This window comes from Herpailurus yagouaroundi, unplaced genomic scaffold (assembly GCF_014898765.1).
Source record: "Herpailurus yagouaroundi ecotype Mexico unplaced genomic scaffold, PumYag 195, whole genome shotgun sequence".
Classification (NCBI taxonomy): Eukaryota; Metazoa; Chordata; class Mammalia; order Carnivora; family Felidae; genus Herpailurus; species Herpailurus yagouaroundi.
Window position 1 is genome coordinate 12,997,771 of NW_024412426.1, and position 24,273 is coordinate 13,022,043.

Genomic DNA, 24,273 nt, shown 5'->3' on the forward strand with positions numbered 1-24,273 from the left:
GTTTGCTGGCCAATAGGAATGGAACGAGCTTTATAAATAAATAGCAGATAACCCCCACTTCCCTAATTTATGCATTTATAGTTACATTACACAGTGCTTGGTATACCACAAAATAAAGCATTAAGAATATTATTGGATTTACCTGAGAATTTCTAAAATTTGTTCTTGAGATTTTCCTTCTTCACTTAGAGAGACATTTAAGGGACCCTGTACACCTTCCTTCACAGAGGCAACAACCTTGTCACTTAATTTTTCAATCTGATCATGAAGTAATCGGTTTTGTTTCTCTAGATCTTCACAGCGAGACACACACTTGGAAACTTCATCCTGTAAACAAGAGTCTATCATAATAGCAGATTTTCTGGAGTACCTGGGTGGCTCAGTCGGTTAAATATCCGACTTCAGCTCAGGTCGTGATCTCCTGGTTCATGAGTTTGAGCCCCACATCAGGCTTTCTGCTGTCAGCAAGTAGTCTGCTTTGGACCCTCTGTCCCCTTTTCTCTCTGCCCCTCCCCAGCTTATTCTCTTTCTCTCTCAAAATAAATAAATAAAAAACAATAACAGCAGATTTTCCAATCAATGTATATTTAAAAACCCCCATACCTTTAAATTCTCCAGAATACTCTATCATGATGTATAATAATACCTTTAACATTCTCTCTCTTTCTTCCCAAGATGCTTTGCACTCCAATAACTGTGATTCTGCTTTCTGGGTTGTTTCTTCCAAATGCTGACGGACTGATGCCATTTTGGAAACCTGTTCCTTGGCAGCTTGTAGAGCTTCAACATCAGCAGCATGGAGCATCAATTCTCTCTCATACTTATTCTGAGCTTCCACAGCTATTTTAGCCTGTAAGAAATTATTTCCCCATTGACACAAGATTAAAAACTCATAAGGCTAGTCAGTATTTTCTGAAAAGATGCACATTACATTCTTTAAAAATCTAAATGTACCAAAATAAAATACTTAGAAGTTATGCTGTATCTATTTAATGAAATATGCTGCCTATAAGAAATTCATGTTAGACCTAAAGACACTTGCAGATTGAAAGGTAAGGGGATGGAGAAACATTTATCATGAAAATGGAAGTCAAAAGAAAGTCGGAATAGCAATACTTCTATCAGTATCAGTTAAAACCAAACTTTAAACCAAAGACTGTAACAAGAAATGAAGAAGGGCACTATATCAAAATAAAGGAGACTATCCAACAAGAAAATCTAACAATTGTAAATATTTATGCCCCCAACATGGAAGCATACGAATATATAAAACAATTAGTAAAAAACATAAGCAAACTCATTGATAATAATATAATAACAATAGAGAACTTTACTTACATCAATGGACAGGTCATCTAAGCAAAAAGCAACATGCAAACAATGACTTAAATGACACACTGGACCAGATGGACTTAACAGATATATTCAGAACATTTTATCCTAAAGCAGCAGAATACACGTTCTTTTCTAGTGCACATGGAGCATTCTCCAGAACAGATCACACAGTGGATCACAAATCAGGGTTCAACAAGTATAAAACGACTGAGATCACACCACCACACACCATGCGTATCTTCCAACCACAACACCATGCAACTCGAAGTCAACCATAAGAAAAAATTGTGGAAAGGCCACAAATACATGGAATTTAAAGAAAATCCTACTAAACAATGAATGGGTCCACCAGGAAATTAAAGAAGAAATAAAAAAATACATGGATGCAAATGAAAATGAAAACATGATGATCCAAAATCTTTGGGATGCAGCAAAAGCAATCACAAAAGTGAAGTACACAGCAATATAGACCTATCTTAAGAAGAAAGAAAAATCCCCAAAATGCAACCTAACCTTATCCCTAAAGGAGCCAGAAGAAGAACAAATGAAGCCCAAAGTCAGAAGGGAAATTAATAAAGAGCAGAAATAAATGACAGAGAAACAACCAAACAAAAAAATATTAGAGCAGATCAATGAAACTAGGAGCTAGTTCTCTGAAAAAATTAGTAAAATTGATAAACCCTTAGCCAGACTTATCAAAAAGAGGACCCAAATAAAATCATGAATGAAAGAAATCACAACCAACACAATAGAAATACATATAATTGTAAGAGATTATGAAAAATTATATGCCAACAAAATGGGCAACCTGGAAGAAATGGATTAATTCCTAGAAAGATTAAATTCCCAAAAGTGAAACAGAAAGAAACAGAAAACCTGAACAGATTGATAACCAGCAAAGAAATTCAATCAGTAATAAAAAATCTCCCAATACAGAAAAGTCCAGGGCCAGATGGCTTCCCAGGGGGAATTCTACCAAACATTTAAAGAGTTAATAACAGGGTGCCTGGGTGGCTCAGTTAGTTAAGTGTCCGACTTCGGCTTAGGTCACGATCTCATGTTTTGTAGGTTTGGGCCCGCGATGGGCTCTGTGCTGACACCTTGCTCGGAGCCTGGAGACTGCTTTGGATTCTGTGACTCCTTCTCTCTCTGCCCTTCCCCTGCTCACACTGTCTCTCTGACTCTCAAAAATAAATAAATGTAAAAAAAAATTTTTTTTTAAAGAAGAGTTAATAATACCTATTCTTCTCAAACTGTCCCCAAAAATAGAAATGGAAGGAAAACTTCAAATCTCATTCTATGATGCCAGCATTACCCTCTGATTCCAAAACCAGACAAAGACTTCACTAAAAAAGGCAAATACCCCTGATGAACATGGATGCAAAATTCTCAACAAAATACTAGCAAATCAAATCCAACAGTACATTAAAAGAATCATTCACTGTGATCAAGTAGGATTTATTCCTGGGCTGCAGGGGTGGCTCAGTGTTCGCAAATCAATCAATGTGATACACCACATTAATAAAAGGGTAAAAACCATATGCTCCTTTCAACAGATGCAGAAAAAGCATATGATGAAGTATAACATCCATTCATGATAAAAACCCTCCACAAAGTAAGGACAGAGAGAACATACTTCAACGTAATAAAGGCCATATACGAAAACCACAGCTAATATCATCCTCAATGGGGAAAAACAGAGCTTTTCCTCTATGGTCAGGAACAAGACACGGATGTCCATTCTCACCACTGTTACTTAACATATAGTATTGGAAGTCCCAGCCACAGCAATCAGACAACAAAAAGAAATAAAAAGCATCCAAATTGGCAAGGAGTAAATTTTCACTATTTGCAGATGACATGATACTTTATATAGAAAACCCAAAAGACTCCACCCAAAAATTGCTATAACTGGTACACAAATTCAGTAAAGTTTCAGGATACAAAATCAATGTACAGAAATCTGTTGTATTTTTATACACCAATAATGAAACAACAGAAAGAGCAATCAAGGAATCATTCTCATTTACAACTATACCAAAAACCTTGAGATATCTAGTAATAAGCATAACCAAAGAGGTAAAAGATCTGTACTTGAAAACAAGAAAACCACACAACACTGATGAAAGAAACAGAAAACAACAAAAAGAAAAAACATTCCACACTCACGGATTAGAAAACCAAATATTGTTAAAATGTCTATACTATCCAAAGTAACCTATACATTTAATGCAATCCCTATCAAAATACCAGCAGCATTTTTCACAGATCTAGAACAAATAACCCCAAAATTTGTATGGAACTAAAAAAGACCCCAAACAGCCAAGGCAATCTTGAAAAAGAAAAGCAAAGCTGGAGGCATCACGTTTCTGGATTTCAAGCTATAGTCATCAAGACATAATGGTACTGGCACAAAAACAGACACATAGGTCAACAGAACTGAATAAAACCCAGATGTATGTAAGACAGAATATCCTAAGGAAAAAAGTCTCTTCAACAAATGGTGTTGGGAAAACTGGACAGCAACACGCAAAACAATGAAACTGGACCATTTTCTTAATGCCAAACACAAAAATAAACTGGATAAAAGGCCTAAATGTAGGACCAGAAACCATCAAAATCCTAGAGGAACAGGCAGGAACCTCTTCTGACATTGGCTGTAGCAATTTCTTACTAGATATGTCTCCTGAGGCAAAGGAGACAGAAACAAAAATAAACTTTTCAGATTTCATCAAAATACAAAGCTTCTGCACGATGAAGTAAACAATAAACAAAACTAAAAGGTAATCTACAAAATGAGAGAAGATACTTGCAAAGAACGTATCTGATAAAGTGTTAGTATCCAAAATATATAAAGAACAAACTCAACATCCAGAAAAAACAAATAATCCAGTGAAGAAATGAGCATGAAGTGACACTTTCCAAAGAAGACAGCCAGGTGGCTAACAGACATATGAAAAGATGCTCAATGTCACCTGTCATCAAGGAAATACAAATCAAAACTACAATGATGGGGAGCCTGGGTCGCTCAGTAGGTTAAGTGCTTGATTTCGGCTCTGGTCCAGATCTCACAGTCCTGAGACTGACCCCTGCCGTCCAGCTCTGTCCTGGGTGTGGAGCCTGCTTAGGATTCTCTCTCTTCCCCAATGCCCCTCTCCCTGGCTTGCTTGCTCTCTCTCGCTCTCAAAAACAAAACAAAACAAAACAAAACAAAACAAAACAAAAACAAAACAAAACACCCCAATCTACAATGAGCTATCACCTCACACCAGTCAGAATGGCTAGAATTAACACCACAGGAAACAACAGGGTTGGCGAGGATGAGGAGAAAGGGGAGCCCTTTTACACTGCTGATGGAAAAGTACAACTATTCTGCCATTCTGGAAAAATGTACAGGTTCCTTAAAAGTTAAAAAAGAACAACCCTATGACCTAGTAATTACACCACTACAAGATATTTATAAATACCTTTTGTATCTACAGATATAAAAATACTGATCTGAAGGGACACATGCACCCCAATATTTATAGCAGCATTTTCAATGATAGCCAAATTACGGAAAGGGCCCAAATGTCCACTGACTGATAAATGGATAAAGAAAAGGTGGTGTGTGTGTGTGTGTGTGTGCGCATCCGCGCGCGCATGATGGAATATTAACCACAAAAAAGAATGAAGTCTTGCCATTTGCAATGATGTGGGTGGAGCTAGAAATTATCATGCGAAGTGAAAGAGTCAGAAGAAGACAGATACCATATGATTTCACCCATATGTGGAATTTAAGAAACAAAACAAATGAACACAGGAGGCAAAAAAGGAGGAAAACCAAGAAACAGACTCTTAACTATAGGGAATAAACTGAGGGTTGATGGAAGGAGGTAGGGGTGGGGGATGGGCTAGATGGGTAATGCTCTAAAGAGAGCACTTGTTGGGATGAGCACTGGGTGTTGTATGTAAGTGATGAATCACTAAATTCTACACCTGAAATTAATATTACACTGTATGTTAATAATTGGAATTTAAATAAAAATTTGGAGAAAAAACAACCACCATAACAAAGAAAAACTCAAAACAAGGAAGAAATATGAAAGAACTGTTCAAAATGAAACTTATGAAGATGATACAACAATTTGCAACAGGCTTTATAAAATAAAAGCTAAGAACAACTCCGATATGTAAAATACATGTGCATACACATACATAAACACAAACTTAAAGTAAACAAAAGGAAATAAGAATAATTTATTTGAATATTGAATTATTGATACATTCTTTTATTTTAATTTGCAATGTTACACTGTTTGGCAATAAGCCAAGGATAATTTTTGTCTAATTCACCTTTGAAGTATTTTCCCCTGTATTCCACTTCTGATGTAATCTTCATACATGTACGTACCATATATATAAGCAATAAAGAACTATAATCAAATGACTATTCATATACCACTCAAAGATGAGAACATTACACGTCTTCCCATTCTATTTCAGTTTTACTATTACTGGTACTGTTATATTTTTCCCCCATTTGTCAAGGTTGCTTTGTTAATGGTTATTGCACTATTTGCTTTTAGTCTTCACATACACTTTTCAGCTGATCTTAGTGCAAGTTCCACAATGGTGAAAATAACTGTATTTCTGTATGGTTTACCAATCCTCAAGATGCAGTAAGATACTCCAAGAACTGCTCCCTAGGATCAAACCTCATTTCTCAATAACTGGCTACATGATCAACACTTACTTGTTCCTGACAGTCACGTCTGGCTTGCTGTTCATTACTCAAAGCTGTGCTTGCTCTCTGAAGAGCTTCTTGTACTTCATTCTGAACGCTGTTAAGTGTTTTCTTTAACTCGGATAACTAAATCAGAAGAACATTAATTAAAACCAGGGTTAACTGCAAGACAATTATTGTAATAATTAATAAAATAACCAGAGTTATTTTAAAGACAAATTTTTAAAATCCTATTGGCCCAAACAGACTTACTAAATTTAAAAGATAACTTGAGGTAATACTGCACAAATTTCACAGCCTTATGTTCACTCCTTACTAACATCTGCAAAAGTTAATGCTCAGGCAGAGAGGCTTATAAAAAACAGCACTGATATCTACTACCATAAAGTAGTCTAAAATACTCAAAAGGAAACACATACGGACCTACAAAGCAGTGTAAAACATACAACTAAAATTGTTATGTGTCCATTCAATATCAGTTGAAATGAACTGGATGGTAACTAATAAGCTACTTAATACAAATCCTTACACACACACACACACACACACACACACACACACACACACACACACAAAGATTGATATGGCTAATAATCTAATTTACCTGTTGTTCCATACTTTCTATGGCTTTTCTCTTATCATCCTGAAGTTCCTGTTTTTCCTTCTCTACTTCCATCAACTTCTTTTCCAACTGTGTCTGAAACTCAGCTGACTCTTTTAAACGAACTTCAATATTCTTACGTACTTCTTCTGTCACCTTTACCACCATCCAGGTAATAGAATACAAAAATTATACACATCTAAAATTATACAATTAGTTTCTCTAAATCTAAACTTCACAAGTACTAAAATTAACATTTGCTTTGTATTTAAAAAAAAAAAATCTATCAGGGTGCCTGGTGGCTCAGTCAGTTAAGCATCCGACTTCAGCTCAGGTCATGATCTCACAGTTCATGGGTTCGAGCCCCATGTCAGGCTCTGTGCTGACAGCTTGGAGCCTGGAGCCTGCTTCTGATTCTGTGTCTCCCTCTCTCTCTGCCCCTCCTTGCTCTCTCTCTCTCTCTTTCTTCTCTCTCAAAAATAAATAAAGATTTAAAAAAAAAACTTAAAAAAATATCTATCAATGCTAATCAGTTTTGAATTTTGTGTGTTTTGTTTTATCTGGCTTATTAGACTGAAGTATTTTTCAGATTTAAAAGGTAAACACAATGATATCCGTCAAACTCATATTTACTATAGTACTTACACACAGCAGGCTTTTATTTAAAAAAAAAAAGTTAAGAGGCATCTGGGTGGCTCAGTTGGTTAAGCGTCCAACTTGGGCTGAGGTCATGATCTCATGGTTTGTGAGTTCGAGCTCCATGTTGGGCTCTGTGCTGACAGCTCAGGGCCTGGAGCCTGCTTCAGATTCTGTGTCTCCCCTCCGCCTCTCTTTCCCTTCCCTGCTCATACTCTTATCTCCCTCTCAAAAATAAATAAACATTAAAAAAAAAGTGCATTCAAATTAAATTTAAAATTGAATATACCTGTTTTTCCTTGTTAAGAGATTCTTCTAAACTAGTAACCATTGCTCGATACTGTTCCACATTACTAGTACTTGTTTTGAGTCTCTCCTTTAAATCATTCACCTGCTCTTCTGCTTGCCTTAGCTGACTCAGAAGATCATCCACATCTTCTTTGTTGCTAGGCTGACCTAAAAGATTTAAGAGCTTTCTTAAAACTAACATTTTAAATGGCTGTTATCAGAGAGTTTGTGAAATTAGGATTAAGGCTCAAATGTAAAAGTACTTATCTTGAAAGTATATTTGAACACACACTAAATACCAAAATAAAAACAGTTATTTCTCCAGAATATTATTTCTTCAAAAAATCAAATATTTGAAATCTGCCATTACAAATATTACAATGAAGATATTTAAAAGAGAAGAATAAACATTTGAGCTAAATTGAGGAAGCTACTTGAAGGTATTACCAGGTTACTAATTTACTTTTTTAACATTGTTTACTCTAAAACACTAAATCTTAAATTATTTAGTCCAATTTTCATTCTAAAATCCATGGAAAAGGAAGAAACTACAGATTAAAAAGGATGTTTTCTTATCATGTGATGTATCAATATGGACTATTATTGGATAATTACACATCCACTTATGTATCATATATTTACCCATGTACATATATTATGTTCTTAAGATTACCTGGACCAAAGGCTTTGCATTTGAAATGGTACATTCACAAAAAGAAGCAAGATCTAATGAAACAAATCTTTTACCTAAGGCTATCAATGAGCAATGATTATGAATACTACTCTAAAAGAGACCAAACAAATGAATTATTTCTGCAAGTGACCCTTACTACAGATTCAACAAGGGAGAGTTAAAGATTTAAGTATTAATCCTCCTCAAAAGAAACATTTTACAAGTATCAATAAACGGTTTCAACAACTGGAAAACTGGTCAGATGCCATGCAGAACTATTTCCAGTCTTCTGAGTCTGCAAATTTATTAATTTAAGCCCAAAACAGCTTTTCTATATGAAGAGTAAAAGGTTTTTTTTTTTCCCTCTTTTACTATTATCCAAAAAGAACATAGGTTATTTATTTACAGGGTATGTTATGAGCCTCAAAAAGTACTTTGTTATCACTTTACTTATTTATTAGTGTATTTACCTTTGCCAGTTCTCTGTGAGGACTGAGAAGCAAGCTGAACTTCCATATTACTGAGGTGCTGTTTTAATGTAGCAATTTCCTTCTGAGCATTTTTTAATAGTTCTTTTGTGTTATGATGAAGATTTGTCTCAGTATCCAGTTGTCTTTTTGTATCCAAAAGTTGAACCTAAGAAGAAAAGATACATTAACCCTACAAACACTATCTTTCAGGTAAGCAACTAGAGGTTCACTTTATCATTTTAAAACACTTTAAACTCTGGCCAAGATAGAGTAACAGAAATCAGATACATCCTCCCATCTGAAATAACTGAAAAAAAAGAACTATGATACCTGAGACAGGAAACAAAAGAAGCAAGCCCTGTAATTTCCCTAGCTTCCTGTGTGTTTAGGCTTTGACAGAGGGAAAGGGAAATAAGGCAGAAGCAAGCAGACTCCTTGAACTGAGAACACATAAATGAGAGTACAGGAAAACTAAATTAGTTCCTAATTCCTAAGATAGACTATCACAGAGAGCTGCACTGATACAGTACCCAAGAGATTTGCAGAGGATCCCTGTTGAATATTCAACAAAATAGTCATCAGTACATACATGTGAAATTACCCGACAGGCTTAAGAATCATCCAAAGAGACTGAGTGAAGAGTGTCTGGTGTTCACAGAGAGACAGGAATAATGCCAATTACCAGCAGCCAGAATGAAAAAACTCATAATTCACTGGACACTGGGACTAGTATACAGGAAAGTCTTGCCTCAATAGTGGGGAATAATTAGTTACAGACTGAGCACTGCTTTGGACCTGCCTAAAAAATCATAAAAAGCAACCCTCAAGAGAAGCAAATTATTTTCAATTGCTGCATCCCAGAAAAAAACACGGGATTTATAGGAATATAAAAATATCCAGCACCCAATAGGATAAAACTCAAAATATATAGCACCCAACCAAAAATTATTAGGCACACAAGGCGGCAAGGAAAACTAACAGCTTCTTCAAAACCATGCTTCAACAGGAAATGGCAGTGTACCTACATACCAGCTTCATTTCCAGAAATAAACAATCTATAGAAATTCATAACACTAACAGACTCACATCTAGATTTCTAGTAAGTGTATGCCTTTGTTCCACCTCATTTTCCAACTTCTTCTTTAGATGAGATATCTCATGTTCCAGTTTTTCTATCTGGCCACTAAGCCTTTGTTTGGTTTCCGTTTCAGATCGCTCTAATATTCCCTAAGGTAAAAAAAGATTTTTTGGTTATGCTTAAGAAAGAAATTAAAAAAGTAATACAGAGAAAATGAAAGGCTATAGAGCATTACAACCCATTTCTACATGAAGAAATTAAAACCTAGAACATTTACCAAAAAAGTCTTCTGACATTTTTTGTATTAAAATATCTACTTAATAAAGGAAAAGAGACATATTGCAATAGTCATTCAGACCTCCTGAAGTTTTAAAATAAAAAATAAAAACAAAAATTTAATCTTGTAAACAACTCAACTGCACAGGACTCTGTAAATATAGATTTGAGGGTGAAAACTGCTAAATGCATGGTTTCAATCAGTTCTCTTTCAAGGTTTTATTTATATAATGCATGACAAAAGTGACAGAAAAATGTTCTAATTAAGAACCTGAGAGGATGCAATGTTAAAACTACTTATTTAACTAGAACGTTTTTTTTTTTTTTTTTTTTTTTGGTTACCTGAATCGTTTGCAGATTAGTCAGCAGCAAGTTTTGCCCTCTCTGTTCGGCTAACAAAGACTCTCTTTGTTGAGAAAGGCGGACTTCGGACAATTTAAGCATCTCCTTTTCCTTTTTCAAGTTTTCTGCTCTTACCTTGAGGTAAATACAAGTAAAAGAAAAAATTTAAAAGATCCCTCATTGTTATTTCTTTTTAAAAAAAAATTTTTTTTTTAAACGTTTATTTATTTTTGAGACAGAGAGAGACAGAGCATGAACAGGGGAGGGTCAGAGAGAGGGAGACAGAATCTGAAACAGGCTCCAGGCTCTGAGCTGTCAGCACAGACTCCGACGTGGGGCTCGAACCCACGGACCGTGAGATCATGACCCGAGCCGAAGTCGGCTGCTCAACCGACTGAGCCACTCAGGCACCCCCCTCATTATTTCTTAATGCTAATTAGAGACGAGGACATTTCTTCATTACATAAGAATTTATAACTCTTAATTTTCAGGTGTTAAAATATGAAGCAAAAATTATGGGAATATCAATAGACCAAAGGAAAAAATCTTGCAATTACCACAAATACTTAATGATTTCTCTGCTCTTAACAAATCAGACTTTGAAACAGCCAACAAAAAAATCTAAAACATCAGAGTAAAACAAAATTGCAAAATTTTGCTACCTTCATACTTATATATTATTAAATTATGCAAGTTTTAGAATCAAAGCTTGGTTTCTAAGTATCTGGTTTGAGAATGATGACGGATTTATTTCCATTTTTTCTGCCTCATGAAGAGTACACTCTGAGTCTCAGGAGATTTGGAAGGGTGCTCTGAAAACAAATATCCTCAAAGTATTCAGAACTACACCATAAATCATAAATGAGCAATCATAAAACTTACTCTCCCAGTTTGAAAAAGTGATGCTGTCCATTCCCCACAAATGAGTGGAAACATAAAAATGAAGGGATGTAGCCAACACAATTAGAAAACCTAGGTATAAGTCCCAACCAACCCATCTCTCACGACTATCTCAAACAGGAAATCATTAAGTTTTGAGTCTGTTTCTCAACCGGTAAAATGGGGGACAAGTGCACCTAGCTCACAATGATCAGAAAGTTGTGAGACAACTTTACAGAACAGTAAAACATTAAATAGAAATTCATCATCAAGAATCCAGTATAGTTGAAAGTACTGCCAATTTCTAGTAGATATTTGTATTCATGTTGAAATTCAGAAATATAATTTAATGCTAATAAGATTTTTATATTTTTGTCACAAATGAGCAAGAATGAATGAAATATTCATTTGTCTGTTAGAGAAACAGTGATTTACAAATTTAGTATGAAATGGAAGACCTGTAAAGAAATCTTAGTCCAGGGGCGCCTGGGTGGCACAGTCGGTTAAGCGTCCGACTTCAGCCAGGTCACGATCTCGCGGTCCGTGAGTTCAAGCCCCGCGTCAGGCTCTGGGCTGATGGCTCAGAGCCTGGAGCCTGTTTCCGATTCTGTGTCTCCCTCTCTCTCTGCCCCTCCCCCGTTCATGCTCTGTCTCTCTCTGTCCCAAAAATAAATAAACGTTGAAGAAAAAAAAAAAAAGAAATCTTAGTCCAGAAAAACAAATTTCTTTCCCCATTTAGTTTTGATAGAAATAATCACTAAACTGATGCACAACTAGGTATTTAGAAACTATGCTAATAAGGATTTGAAATCAGGGAGCCGGGTATCAGTCAGTTGGGCGTGTGACTCTTGGTTTCAGCTTGAGTCATAATCTCAGTTTGTGGGTTCGAGCCCCATACGGGGCTCTATGCTGGCAGCATGGAGCCTGCTCGGGATTCTCTTTCTCCCTCCCTCTGCCCCTCCCCTGAGCGCACATACACTCTCTAATAAATAAGTAGACTTGAAATCCATAAACCTCTCAAACACCTGTATCTTACCAACCAGTGGAATCAAAGTAATAACTAAAGAACACATGCCAAATGCAATTTACAATGCAAATCAGATGAGGGAAATTGTCTCACTTCTGCAACAGCCAGCTTTTCATTTGCTCCTCTCAAATCTTGCGTCATTGTATTGATAATCTGTTCCTGCTTTTGAGTTGTTGCAGTAAGTTTCTGATTTCTCTCATGTAGGGATGTTATTTCTCGACGATATCCTTCAACATTATCTTGTAACATTTCATAGCTTATGTGAGAGAAAAGAATTCCATTAGCAACTGAAATACTGAATCCTAGCTTATTCCTTGAAGAACTTTACAACAGACTAATTTCACACGATTAACAATATGAAAAAAAGTACCTTGTGTAATAATGTAAAACCTTCAACTCCAAATTTAACAGTTAAATTCAAATTCTAAGTAAACTTTAAGTTCTCATTTCATGCTGAATTAACTTTTTAAGCTAGATTTTGATTCTTTTTAAGCTAAGAATTTTGATCACATTCAAAATAGCACCAATATAATGTTGATACATGAAACACCCACCACGATACAGAACACAATTTATTTATGCATGGTTGGAATTTTGGAGATCCTTTTTTCCTCTATAATTCTTTCTATTATGTGCTTGAAAGCCTACAAATGGCTGGCTACAGTTATCAACATAGGGGAAAAAAGGTGCTTATGTCTGGGGTATCAAACTATTGGGACTGTATGGAGGAAACAACCTGCCATATGCTTACAAAAACCTAGTTTTATCATGTAGTATACAGAAATACATTTCATTCTAACTTACTAAACTAACAAGTATTTGACAGACCTACTAAAACCATAAAATGAGGTTTACTATTAGTTTTATAAATGACCAAGAAAGTGAATTTTCTCAAAATTAACTGTCTAGTGCTTGCTTCTCTTCTACCTAGAAAAGGCTGAATAAAATTTGCTCACATTCTTCTCATCCTCTTATGCATTTATGAAATAATTAAGTCCTATAGAAACAGTAGATTGTTCAATCTCAGGAAGGAAAACTAGCAACATTCTTCACATCAATTTCAACTTATTAAAAAACTACCTGGCCTACTTAGGAAATGCCGAAGAGAATCATTAATCAATATTCAAAAATGAACCCCTACAGCCCTGGATTATAGTCCACAAATGAGTAAACTTTTGCAAACTAATCCTTGAACTGGATTCAACTGAATATTGAAGTTCAGACTATTTTTACTAAGACTATTAACTTATGAATAAAAGAAAACTTACCGTTTAGAAGCAAAATCTAGTTGTGTAGATATTTTGGTGTTTTGTGATCGCAAATCTGTAATTTGATCCTGAAGTTTCTCAAGCTGCTCATTTTGTATTTTTTCATTATCTGCCTTTTCTTTTTTGTAATTCTCAAAAATTTCCTGCAACTAAATATTGATGAAATTATTAAAAGATGACCACCTGTGTTCTCAAAGATTCTAACCAAGATAAAAGTGTCATGGTGTGTTCTTACCTGTTTAAGAGCAGCCTTTGCTTCTATAGCCTCTGCTGACTCAATTACAGGTACCGGAGCAGGAGTGGAAGCAGTCTGTGATGTACTTGAACGTTTCGGAGTTGATGCAAGAGAAATATCATCTAAACTTGAAGCTTCAGAAATGTAAAAGTAATAATGTAACATCTCTTTGTACATAGGGCATTGCCAAAATAAACAAGCTTGACTTATTTAAATGAAACAGTAAGATTACAGAGATTATGAAAGAAGGAATCTAATGAACAATCTACCATGATCACTTTCAGTTTCTGGTTAGAGACAATATTTGCAAATGAAATGGTGAAACAAGACATAACTAAAAGGTCATGGAGATGTAATGTATAGTATGGGAATATGGTCAGTGATAGTGAGTTAACTCTGTACGGTGACAGAAGGTAACTAGACTTATAGAATGTGGGAGTCATTTCATGTTGTATGGAAATGTCAAATCATTATGAGGTACACCTGAAATTAATAGTATATTGTATGTCAACTATACTTAAAAATAGACAAATATAGGGGCGCCTGGGTGGCGCAGTCGGTTAAGCGTCCGACTTCAGCCAGGTCACGATCTCGCGGTCCGTGAGTTCGAGCCCCGCGTCAGGCTCTGGGCTGATGGCTCAGAGCCTGGAGCCTGTTTCCGATTCTGTGTCTCCCTCTCTCTCTGCCCCTCCCCCGTTCATGCTCTGTCTCTCTCTGTCCCAAAAATAAATAAACGTTGAAAAAAAAAAATTAAAAAAAAAAAAAAAGACAAATATAGTAATTCATGGATTCTAAGAGGCACACTTGTCAACAATGGTCAGAATTTCTTCTTTCTTAGTCATACCTAAAACGATTATATGTTTTAGGATTGGTGATGTCATGACAATGTGTCATGTCAATCACATATAGTAGATAAATTTGAAGCTACCATCAGTAAACAATGCTTATGTTGCAAAATCTATTCTATAATATACATTTAAAAAATATTTCCCAAAATTACTTGGAATTTTTTAGGATAATATGTAAAAACCTACCTTGTAAAGGAATGGCAACTCCTGTTGTTTGTGACAACAAAATACGGTACATATCACGCTGACGAACTATAGAATCAACAAGCTGCATTTGATGTTGTCGTGACTCCCGGAGTTGTTCTAATTCAGTGAGGGCATTCTCAAGTTTTAGCTGCAGCTCAGTGATTCTGTAGGAAAAGAAATCAGTCTATTTCACATGACTGAGATTGAGTTATAATATCTACTATAAATTCTACTGTATTTCAATAAACTATAAATTAATAAGCATTTTACCATCTATCATTAAGCATAATGTTTTGTCTCTCTTATCCTTTCCTTCTTCTGCTGGTATCTTAAGAACCACTTTAAAAACCTCCACCATACAGTACTCAGGTACTCACCAATGTCACCTGAAAAATCTGTTTGCAAAAATCAAACCAATTCCACTCAGTCCCAATCTCAGTCTTCTTAGCCACTGCTCTTTCTCTGGCACCGAACACATTTTTGGAAAAAATTCGTTACTCTGCTTGAGTAATTCCTACATTACCTTCTCCATGAAGCCTGGTCTGTTTCCTTAAACCAAGGCTAGGTCCTCCACCTCTACACTCTCAAAGACAGACTTCTAGCCATTACAGCACTGAACACACGGGACTAAAATTATCCTACTTATTTATATACCTTACTCTATCTTACCATCAATCTCATCCACAAATTGAGATCCCTAAGTAAAAAAAAATTTTTGTATTGTTGCTCAATTCTTTTTTCCGTTAAGTCATCATATTCCCAGTTTACAACACTATTAGGGACATGTAAGAACTTTTTAATAAATATTTTTGCTAAACAAACTGAGGTCATCAGTTGCTTACTTGGATGAAGTTGTTTCTTGTTCCTCTCTTTCTCTGGTTTCCCCAAGTTCCCTAAGGGCCACTAAGAGACGTTGATTTTGCTGCTGAAGTTCTTCAATATTTCTATAAGACACTAGATGCTGTGATATTACTTCAGATGAACTACTTATATCAGCGGAGCTCACTTCCTCATCACGAATTACATGATTACCCCTTGCTTCCTCAAGTTCCATCAAAAGCACTCTAATCTAAAAACAAAATTTTTAATATATTATCAAATAGCATTGACTTTGATTCTGGAAATGTTTAGAATAAAAATTTTCAAATGAAAATATTACTTTATGAAAGCCATCAATATTAAATTATCTTAATATCAAGATTGTTTTAGATATTAAAACTTAAATTTTAATGGGAAAAACTATTTTTCATTTCTATAAAAGTGTCAATGAAAGCTGTTGTTTTTTTTAAATTACCAATTCACAATTCTAGAAGGATGGTCCCATTTTTGTAAAACAGTGGCCAAATAAAACACAAAGAAATATATACCTGTGTGTGTGTATGCTTGCACTTGCATGCTTATGTATATATTGTATGGTGCGGAAGAAGGACAGCATGAAAAATAGATTTTAATTCCATTCATATGAGGTTTTCATGTATGTGCGTAAACCTACACATAAAATTGAGGATAAAATATATGAACAAGATAGATCTACATTCTTGACTTACTCAGTTGGAAAAAAAAAGTTCCAGAGTAATGCATATAGCATGGTTTTATTTCAATAAAAACAAGAGGTGGGGGGGGGGGGGGGACGCACCTGGGTGGCTCAGTCAGTTAAGCATCCAACTTCTGATTCTGACTCAGACTCAGGTCCTAGTCTTACAGTTCACTGAGTTCAAGCCCCGCACTGACAATGCAGAGCCTCCTTGGGATTCTCTCTCTCCCTCTCTCTACCCCTCCCATGCTCATACTTGTGCTCTCTCAAAATAAATAAAAAAAACAAAAAACAAAAAACAAAGAATGCTTATACATGTTCATGAATGTTCACATGTGTCTGCATATAATGAAAAAAGACGTGAAAGAACTAGTCTGTTAGCACTGGTTATATTCTGGGACTTGAGTAGGAGGCAGAAACTTTTACTTATCCTTGAATTATTTCATTTATTACAATCGGTACTTGCAATTTGAAAATTTATCAAGTACTTAAAATATAAATGGGAAGGGTGATGAAAAAACAAAAAAACAATGACTAGCCTATAATTCTGTTAGAGTAGTATCCCTAACTGATGAGAACTTCAGATGCAGTAGTTCTATCTTAGATACCTGCAGATTCGATCACTACTGGACAGTCTATACAGAAAAAAAAAGAGAAAAGAAACAAAAAATTCTAACCTGTTGTGAAAGATCTTTTATTTGTATTTCCATTCTTTGATTGTCTCTTTCAAGCACAGATGAATGTTTGTTAGCTTTATCAGTGTCCTCCTGCAATCGTTGGATCTCCTTTAAAACAAATTTTAATGAAAATTCTGTATTCCCTTCTAAGATCTATACCAATAAAGTAGTTATATGAACAATAAAAATACACAGTGCTCAACTATTTCTGTATAAAATAGTAGTTTCTAAACAGTTACTTCTCTACAAATATGAACACATACACTTCTTAATATCTCAAGTACTGCTTATCATTATGCTAATGCAAACAATGGAGAATTTGCCACTCCGAATTAACCGTAAATTACAATTATACAGCCACATGAAATTAATAGTGTATATCAAATATCAAATAACATCACACAAATACTCTCAAAAGCTGTGTTACTGAGATGAAAACAAAGGACTGCATTATAATGCTAATCATTAATACGTTGCTTATCTGCAAATACATATCAAAAGTAAAAAATGTTGGGTAAGGGATGCATAAGACTTGTATAAAAAAGGCATCAGGAATTAATTCTAAAGAAGCAATAGCCAATGTTTCAAGTCTGTTAAAAAAAATAGTATAAGCAGTGCCTTGCTAAGTTTCACATCACAATATCACTAGGGATTTAGGGGCATAATTTTAAGGAGCCTGAAAATAGCACAAAATTTGTTGAAATCTTATGCTTTATCTCAAATCCATACAAATTTTGCCTCTTGATGAGTTTTTTTTTACATAATAATGTTTTAAATACTATCCAAGTGAAAGATGGCTCATATTTATCCTGTGGTTTCAAGTACCTGAATGCACTGCCCTAAAGGTATGCATAAACCATTTTCTGTAGAAACAAGTATGTGACAAAATGAAGAAGGCAAATACTCATGAGATGGCAATGATACAAATCTGCTGAGTTTAAAATGGGATTAACTACGATGCCAAGGAAGAAGCAATTTGGTTATAAAACTCTTAAGTGTCTAACAAATGAACATCACAGAATCTAGACTGGAGGACACATGATATTGGTTATGGACAAAAGATTCTACTATAAAGAAGATACAGAAATTATCTATAAATTCTTTAACTAGTTTTAAAAAAGTATGTAAAGGATTTTTATTGTTATACCTGCACATTAGTGAAAAACAAATAGGTTTTTTCCACAATGAACATCTGCCCCTCTACTTCACTATCCTCTTCAGACAATAAGCTCCAGGCAAAACACTCTCAACAGTGAGAAACTCAAGATGATGTAATTATATCCAAGGGACTTCTTTTCAAACAATGGGGCTGGAGGTGTGTGTGTGTGTGCAGATTTTAAATGCCAATATTCTGTCAAGGCAAGACTGACAGATGTCGTATAACCCAGGAGAAAGAAACCATTAAATATAATATACCCTGATTTAAACCGACAACTAAACTGTAATAGTAACAGCAACAAAATTTTAAGTTTGAATTAAGGACCTTATTTATTTATACTAATCTCCAGGGGAAAAAAAAAAAAAAGAAACTGATCAGTTTAGAACAGCAGACACAAATGGATTTAACTGAATTTTCTCAATAAAATTTGTTTAATAAACTTTGACTACTTCTCAGTAATATTAATAGTTGTACCCTAAAAACAAAATTATCAGAAAGTTTTTTAATCATTATCTAATAAAAAGGAACCTTAAAAGGGAAGATATTTGTGAATTTCCTTGGTACTTCCAATTGGCAAAGAACAGTTAACAAAATAATGTACATAAATATTTGCCAAATTATAAAATGTTATAAAAAAGGAGTTCTTCTCTATGGTCAAACAATGTTACCATTTCTAGACAGAATATTAGAACCTGACTGACAAGGAATGACTGTGACAAATTTAAAAGAGTTCTATTACAAAGAGACTGTTATTTTAATTTGAAGAGAAGCCCAGCGGGATTTGGCTATTCATCATCCACTAGAGAATCCTACAGAAAACATCTCTAATGTCTTAAAAAATATAAAAGGCTCCCATAATTTTAGCAGAGTAAGAATAGAACATTTCATTATTACAGGTGTTTAATAAAGTAGAATTACTCTATTGCTAAAAAAGCACGATTAGCCTTTCCCAACTCAAACACTTTAATTCTAGGAAAGAATTACCTAGTAAATCATGTGTCATCTATATTTTTCCCACAGCTAAAATTTAAGAATGGAACCAACCTTCATAGCTTGTTCAAGCTTAACAGATAAACTTGCCACAGCTTTCTGTGCACGTTCATACTCCTCACGCTGGCGTTTCAAAATTGGTGCTTTAGCCTCAACTTCTTTCACTATTTCATCTAGATATTTATTAATTCTTTTATTCTCTAGTTTCTCCAAAAGCAACTGATCCTGAGTTTCCACATAAGCATTATACAGCTGAAAGGAGAAGAGGGATTGTTTCAAATCTGAGCATAACAACAGAAGTATATACCTGTAATTGATACAGCCTCATAATGAACATGTGTTAGCACTTACATAAGACGTTAATGTTTATTTACTATGTTATAAGAACCAGAAACCAAGAAAGCTTTTTTTGGAATGTTCCAAGAAATCATCAGATGATTTTAACAATAATTTTTCTCAGCATTAAATTTCAGCAAATTTCCTTTTGCTGAAGGAAAACAGCAAGATTTAAATACCATTCTTACCTCAGTTAATTTCATGCCAGGCTTCACTATCTTAGCTACAGCTGCTGCAGTAGGAGACATGGCTGCAAGTTCTTCTTCAGATAATATGGCTCCTGTGCCAAGACATAGGAATCTAGTGTATTTCTGTAATATTTCAAACTAAAGCCACTAACAGTTTTTTCAAGACGAGTAAAATGTGACACCTATGAAGCATTACATACAAATTCCTATGTGGATTTTACAATGGGGTATCAAATTGTCAGGTAACATAATCCAATTCTAAAAATCATGCAGTTAAGTATAGTTAAAGATATTCTGGAAGTTGACACATAAATTATGTGTGATCAAATGATAATTATACTTGACAATATAGTAAAGATACAGATAGATATTAATTTTAAAGTAAAAAATTCTAATTCTATAAACTAATGGAGTTTCCTTTATCACAACATGATAAAGAAATACTATTAGTGGAAATTAGTAAGAACTATGTAGGAAGTTCTAGCACTTCACTCAAGCCATTATTAAGTACCTATTAATCCATACCTTTACGTTTTGTGGCAGAAAGCAGGTCATTTGCATTCTCTAATTCCTTCTCCAACTTTCCTATTTTCTCAAGCATTTCCTTTTCCATTTGATCTTTAGATTCCTCCACTTCTAGAAGATGATCTTGAATTGCTTTATTGGCTAAAAAACATTTTTAAAGACAATATCCAAACATACAATTAAAATCTCGGAAGTTTATAAAATGTAACAGAATAGTCATTATTTTTCCCTTCAGTAGACAACATTAAATTGTAGACAGGCTATGGTTGACAGTCACCCTCTGAAAGCTCTTGCTCTACATTCCTTAAATGTCCTAGCCTGGTGAATCTACTTCTCCTTTGGATGTCTCCAATCTAAGGGGAAAATAAGGGAATTCAGATTGTAAAGAAGTGGCTCTACATATCTCTTTGATTTTATTCTGATCTTTAGAACACAGAAAATGACTGGAAAAAGATCATACGAAAATAACTTACATTACAAAGAAGAATATAAGAAAATCAAAGACCCTAAAAGACACAATTTACAAACTGAAATGTTAGGCTTATTTATGGAGTAAGAGAATACCCAAGCTACTCATCAAGTAAGTGTCTCATAAATGGAAGAAAAATTTCCTTTAGAAATCAGACCATATATAGGATTATAAGATGAAAAAAAACAGAAAACTAGTAGCTAACTCTATTTTCAAAATAGAAAATATCTGCTGAAAATAGAATTCAAAGTTTCTCACTCCAAGAATCTTTCTTCTATACCAAATTTTGTCTCTAATAAGATTGCCTTCCAAATCCAACAACCTACACAAATGTAAAAAAAAAACAACACCTTTAGCTAAAACCAAAAATAATCCCCATAATTTAAATCTTACCTTCTCCAGCTTCTTTCAAAAGTTTGTGCAGTTCATCTACTGCTCGGGTCAGTTCATTGCTCTTTGCCTCGGAGTCATCAGCAGCACTCTAAAATTTAATCTTACAAAGTTATTTGACATCCAAAAATGCAACAGTAGGACACTAAAAGGTGAGGCTGGGCATTTACCTTGTATAGATTAGAGAGTTTTATGTGAGCATTTAATTCATTGTGGAATTTCTCTTCCATACTGGCCTGCTGTTCCTTGGCCTGCAAAAAAGACCCAATTACAGCAGTCTCATCTGAACTGAATTTAGAATGCTTATCAAAGACTAAGATAAAAAGTACGATTTGCAAAGAGATAAAAATTAACATCAATTTTCATGATAAAGGTGAACTACCTTAAAAACAAAAATATGTTTTTATCTTAAAGTGTAATACACAAATACTAAAATTAACCATACTCATTTTCAAACAATATATTGGATATTGGATAAACTACGTGATTGCCTTTTCTGGGTCTAGCTATTTTAACCTAGCTACATCATATCAGTATCCTGGCCATTTTATGGTGCCAGAAATAGTTCACAACATGAAATCATTTTAAAAATAATAGCCTCATAAATGCTTTTTTTTTTTTTTTTTTAATGTTTTTTTATTTTATTTTTGAGACAGAGAGAGACAGAGCATGAGTGGGGGAGGGTTAGAGAGAGAGGGAGACACAGAATCCAAAGCAGGCTCCAGGCTCTGAGCTGTCAGCACAGAGCCCGACGTGGGGCTCGAACTCACAGTGAGATAGTGACCTGGGCTGAAGTCGGAAGCTCAACGGACTGAACCACCCAGGCGCCCCGCCTCATAAATGCTTTGACGATTTTATAAAAGAGAATTTTAAAGTGGTCTTCTATACCTCTTTTAGTTTGGTCAATAGCTCTTCTACATGTTTTTGAAGATTCTCATTTGACATCTTCAAGCCATTCATCTGTTCTTCCATTCTGGAAACCTAGGAACAAGAGAGTTGGGTAGAGGGAAGATGTTGTATTAGCTGAAATTAATTTTCAATTACATAACATAAACGTATGTTTCGATAAACATAAAGTTTACCTGCCAAGTGAAAGCAAAATAATCCCCAAACCCAAAAAAGGATTTCATATAAAATATATATATGTAAGAGAATGAAAAATAACAGCTCACAGAACAACACACTCGGATTTAGTTGACAAAATTTATCACCACTTCTTAAACATGTCTTAAAGATATATAAAAAAAATAGTAGAGAGTATCAAAATTCATCAAAGAAGATCCTAAAATATTTAATTATACGCAACTGGTTCATTTCCTAGGCCAAATGTTTGAGTTATGTCCTCCACATTTCTAACATTATAATACATTTCATTTGGTATACCCGTGGAATATTTTTGTAATAACCTGGCACATAAATGTAAGTTTTAACCAAAATGAAAAAAAAGTTTTACTAACTTACCTCTTCTTTTTTGTTTTCAAGATTACATTTAAGCTCTAGAATCTCATTTCCTTTTTCTCTGCCAAGAGCCAGAAGTTCATCAGTTTTAGTTTTCAACTCTGTATTCAGCCATGTATTCTGATTATGTAATAACTCCTTTTCTTGCTCCAAACGTTTTTCTCGATACTAAAAATATCCAAGAAAATCATGTTTACAGTTAAAGACAATATAGGGCTAATAAAAGATTTTGTCTGTAGCTAAAGAACACAAGCAGAATCTTATTTTGACAGAAATAAGTATTTGCATGCATTCTTAACAGAAAATAGGTAATCAGGTAAGATAATCATATCAAGAACTATAAGAAACAAACATCACATAAACACTTCAATTAAAATGGCCATAATATTTAATTAATTCCCTGATATTAAACAAAAACAAAAACACAGATTTTAATCACTTCATAGATAACCTGCCCACATTTAAAATTTAATTTAGGGAGTTTTAAGCAAACATTGTATTTTGTGCATTAGAAATTATTTGTTACTTGCTTTGACAGAAACATCAGAAGCTTGAAGTTCATCCAGTTTTAACTGAAGATCACCCTTTGTGGCATTGCTTTCTTTAAGTTTTTCATTTAGACGTTTAAAATCCTCTAGAAAGGTCAGAAGAGAATTTGAAAACAATGACTAATTAATGCTCAGAGAAACCAAACATCAAAGATACATCTCTAGAAATACAAGCAATTAATACAAAGTAGTTCTCGACTTCTTTGTTTCTGTCATACTTAGTTATAAATTTAATTTAAACATGCAGATGATAAACCAAATTTGTGCACCCAAGCCAACATATAACTTACACTGGTCATTTTAAATGCAGTATCTTAAGCTAAATATGCAAATTAGCATTAATTTTCCTGATATATACTTACAGATCTATTAAAATTTCATAAATAGCCATTTAAGTTAAAAAGCAGTGATAACAAAAACCTACTCAACAGAGCCAGAACATGTACATGCTTAGTTTTCTATATACTCCTTACAGCAAAGTTTTATTAAATTTTTTTTTAATGTTTATTTTTGAGAGAGAGTGAGCATGAGTGGGGGAGGGGAAGAGAGGGGGACAGAGGATCTAAAGCAGGCTCTGCAGTGACAGCAGTAAACCCTATGTGGGGCTCAAAGTCACAAACTGTGAGATAAGGACCTGAGCCATAGTTGGATGCTCAACTGCTTGAGCCAACCAGGTTCCCCTACATGAAAGTTTTTATTAAAAAAAATTCCGGGGCACCTGCGTGGCTCAGTTGGTTAAAGTGTCCAACTCTTGATTTTGGATCAGGCCGCAATCTCATGGTCCCTGGGTTCAAGTCCTGCATCAGGCTCTGCACTGATGATTGAGATTCTCTCTTCTTCTCTGCCACTCCCCTGCTTGTGTGTATACCCTCTCTCTCTCTCTCAAAATAAACAAAAAAAAAAATGTTTCAATTTTATCTACCTATTAGTTGATCAACTTCATCAACAAATACTCTGAAGTAACTTTTCTGAGACTGGAAAAGTATAGTTACCTAACTGAATAGTACTGTATAGCAACATAAATAATTGAAAATTCTTCCATTAATAAAACCTCATAAATTTTTAAAAAGTAACCAAAGGGAATTTGATACATTAAACTGCTTAAGAGTCATGTTTACCTTAAAACATCAA

The 24,273-nt window shown here is 34.5% G+C and overlaps 1 protein-coding gene across 2 annotated transcripts in view; it reads right to left on the reverse strand.

Moving 5' to 3' along the window:
- The window catches only part of TPR (translocated promoter region, nuclear basket protein), a 65,717-nt gene that overhangs the window by 34,613 nt on the left and 6,831 nt on the right, over positions 1–24,273 (reverse strand). For both annotated transcript variants that reach the window (XM_040446610.1, XM_040446609.1), the window contains exons 5-26: positions 23,125–23,228; positions 22,598–22,762; positions 22,025–22,117; positions 21,307–21,387; positions 21,140–21,227; positions 20,278–20,418; positions 19,753–19,844; positions 19,283–19,480; positions 17,080–17,187; positions 15,711–15,937; positions 14,869–15,032; positions 13,835–13,968; positions 13,600–13,748; positions 12,425–12,587; positions 10,426–10,560; positions 9,816–9,956; positions 8,730–8,895; positions 7,588–7,754; positions 6,666–6,818; positions 6,071–6,187; positions 647–850; positions 143–327 (exon numbers count right to left, since the gene is read on the reverse strand). In XM_040446610.1, the coding sequence (XP_040302544.1) occupies positions 143–327; positions 647–850; positions 6,071–6,187; positions 6,666–6,818; positions 7,588–7,754; positions 8,730–8,895; positions 9,816–9,956; positions 10,426–10,560; positions 12,425–12,587; positions 13,600–13,748; positions 13,835–13,968; positions 14,869–15,032; positions 15,711–15,937; positions 17,080–17,187; positions 19,283–19,480; positions 19,753–19,844; positions 20,278–20,418; positions 21,140–21,227; positions 21,307–21,387; positions 22,025–22,117; positions 22,598–22,762; positions 23,125–23,228 (3,175 nt within the window). The remainder of the gene's footprint in view (positions 1–142; positions 328–646; positions 851–6,070; positions 6,188–6,665; positions 6,819–7,587; positions 7,755–8,729; positions 8,896–9,815; positions 9,957–10,425; positions 10,561–12,424; positions 12,588–13,599; positions 13,749–13,834; positions 13,969–14,868; positions 15,033–15,710; positions 15,938–17,079; positions 17,188–19,282; positions 19,481–19,752; positions 19,845–20,277; positions 20,419–21,139; positions 21,228–21,306; positions 21,388–22,024; positions 22,118–22,597; positions 22,763–23,124; positions 23,229–24,273) is intronic.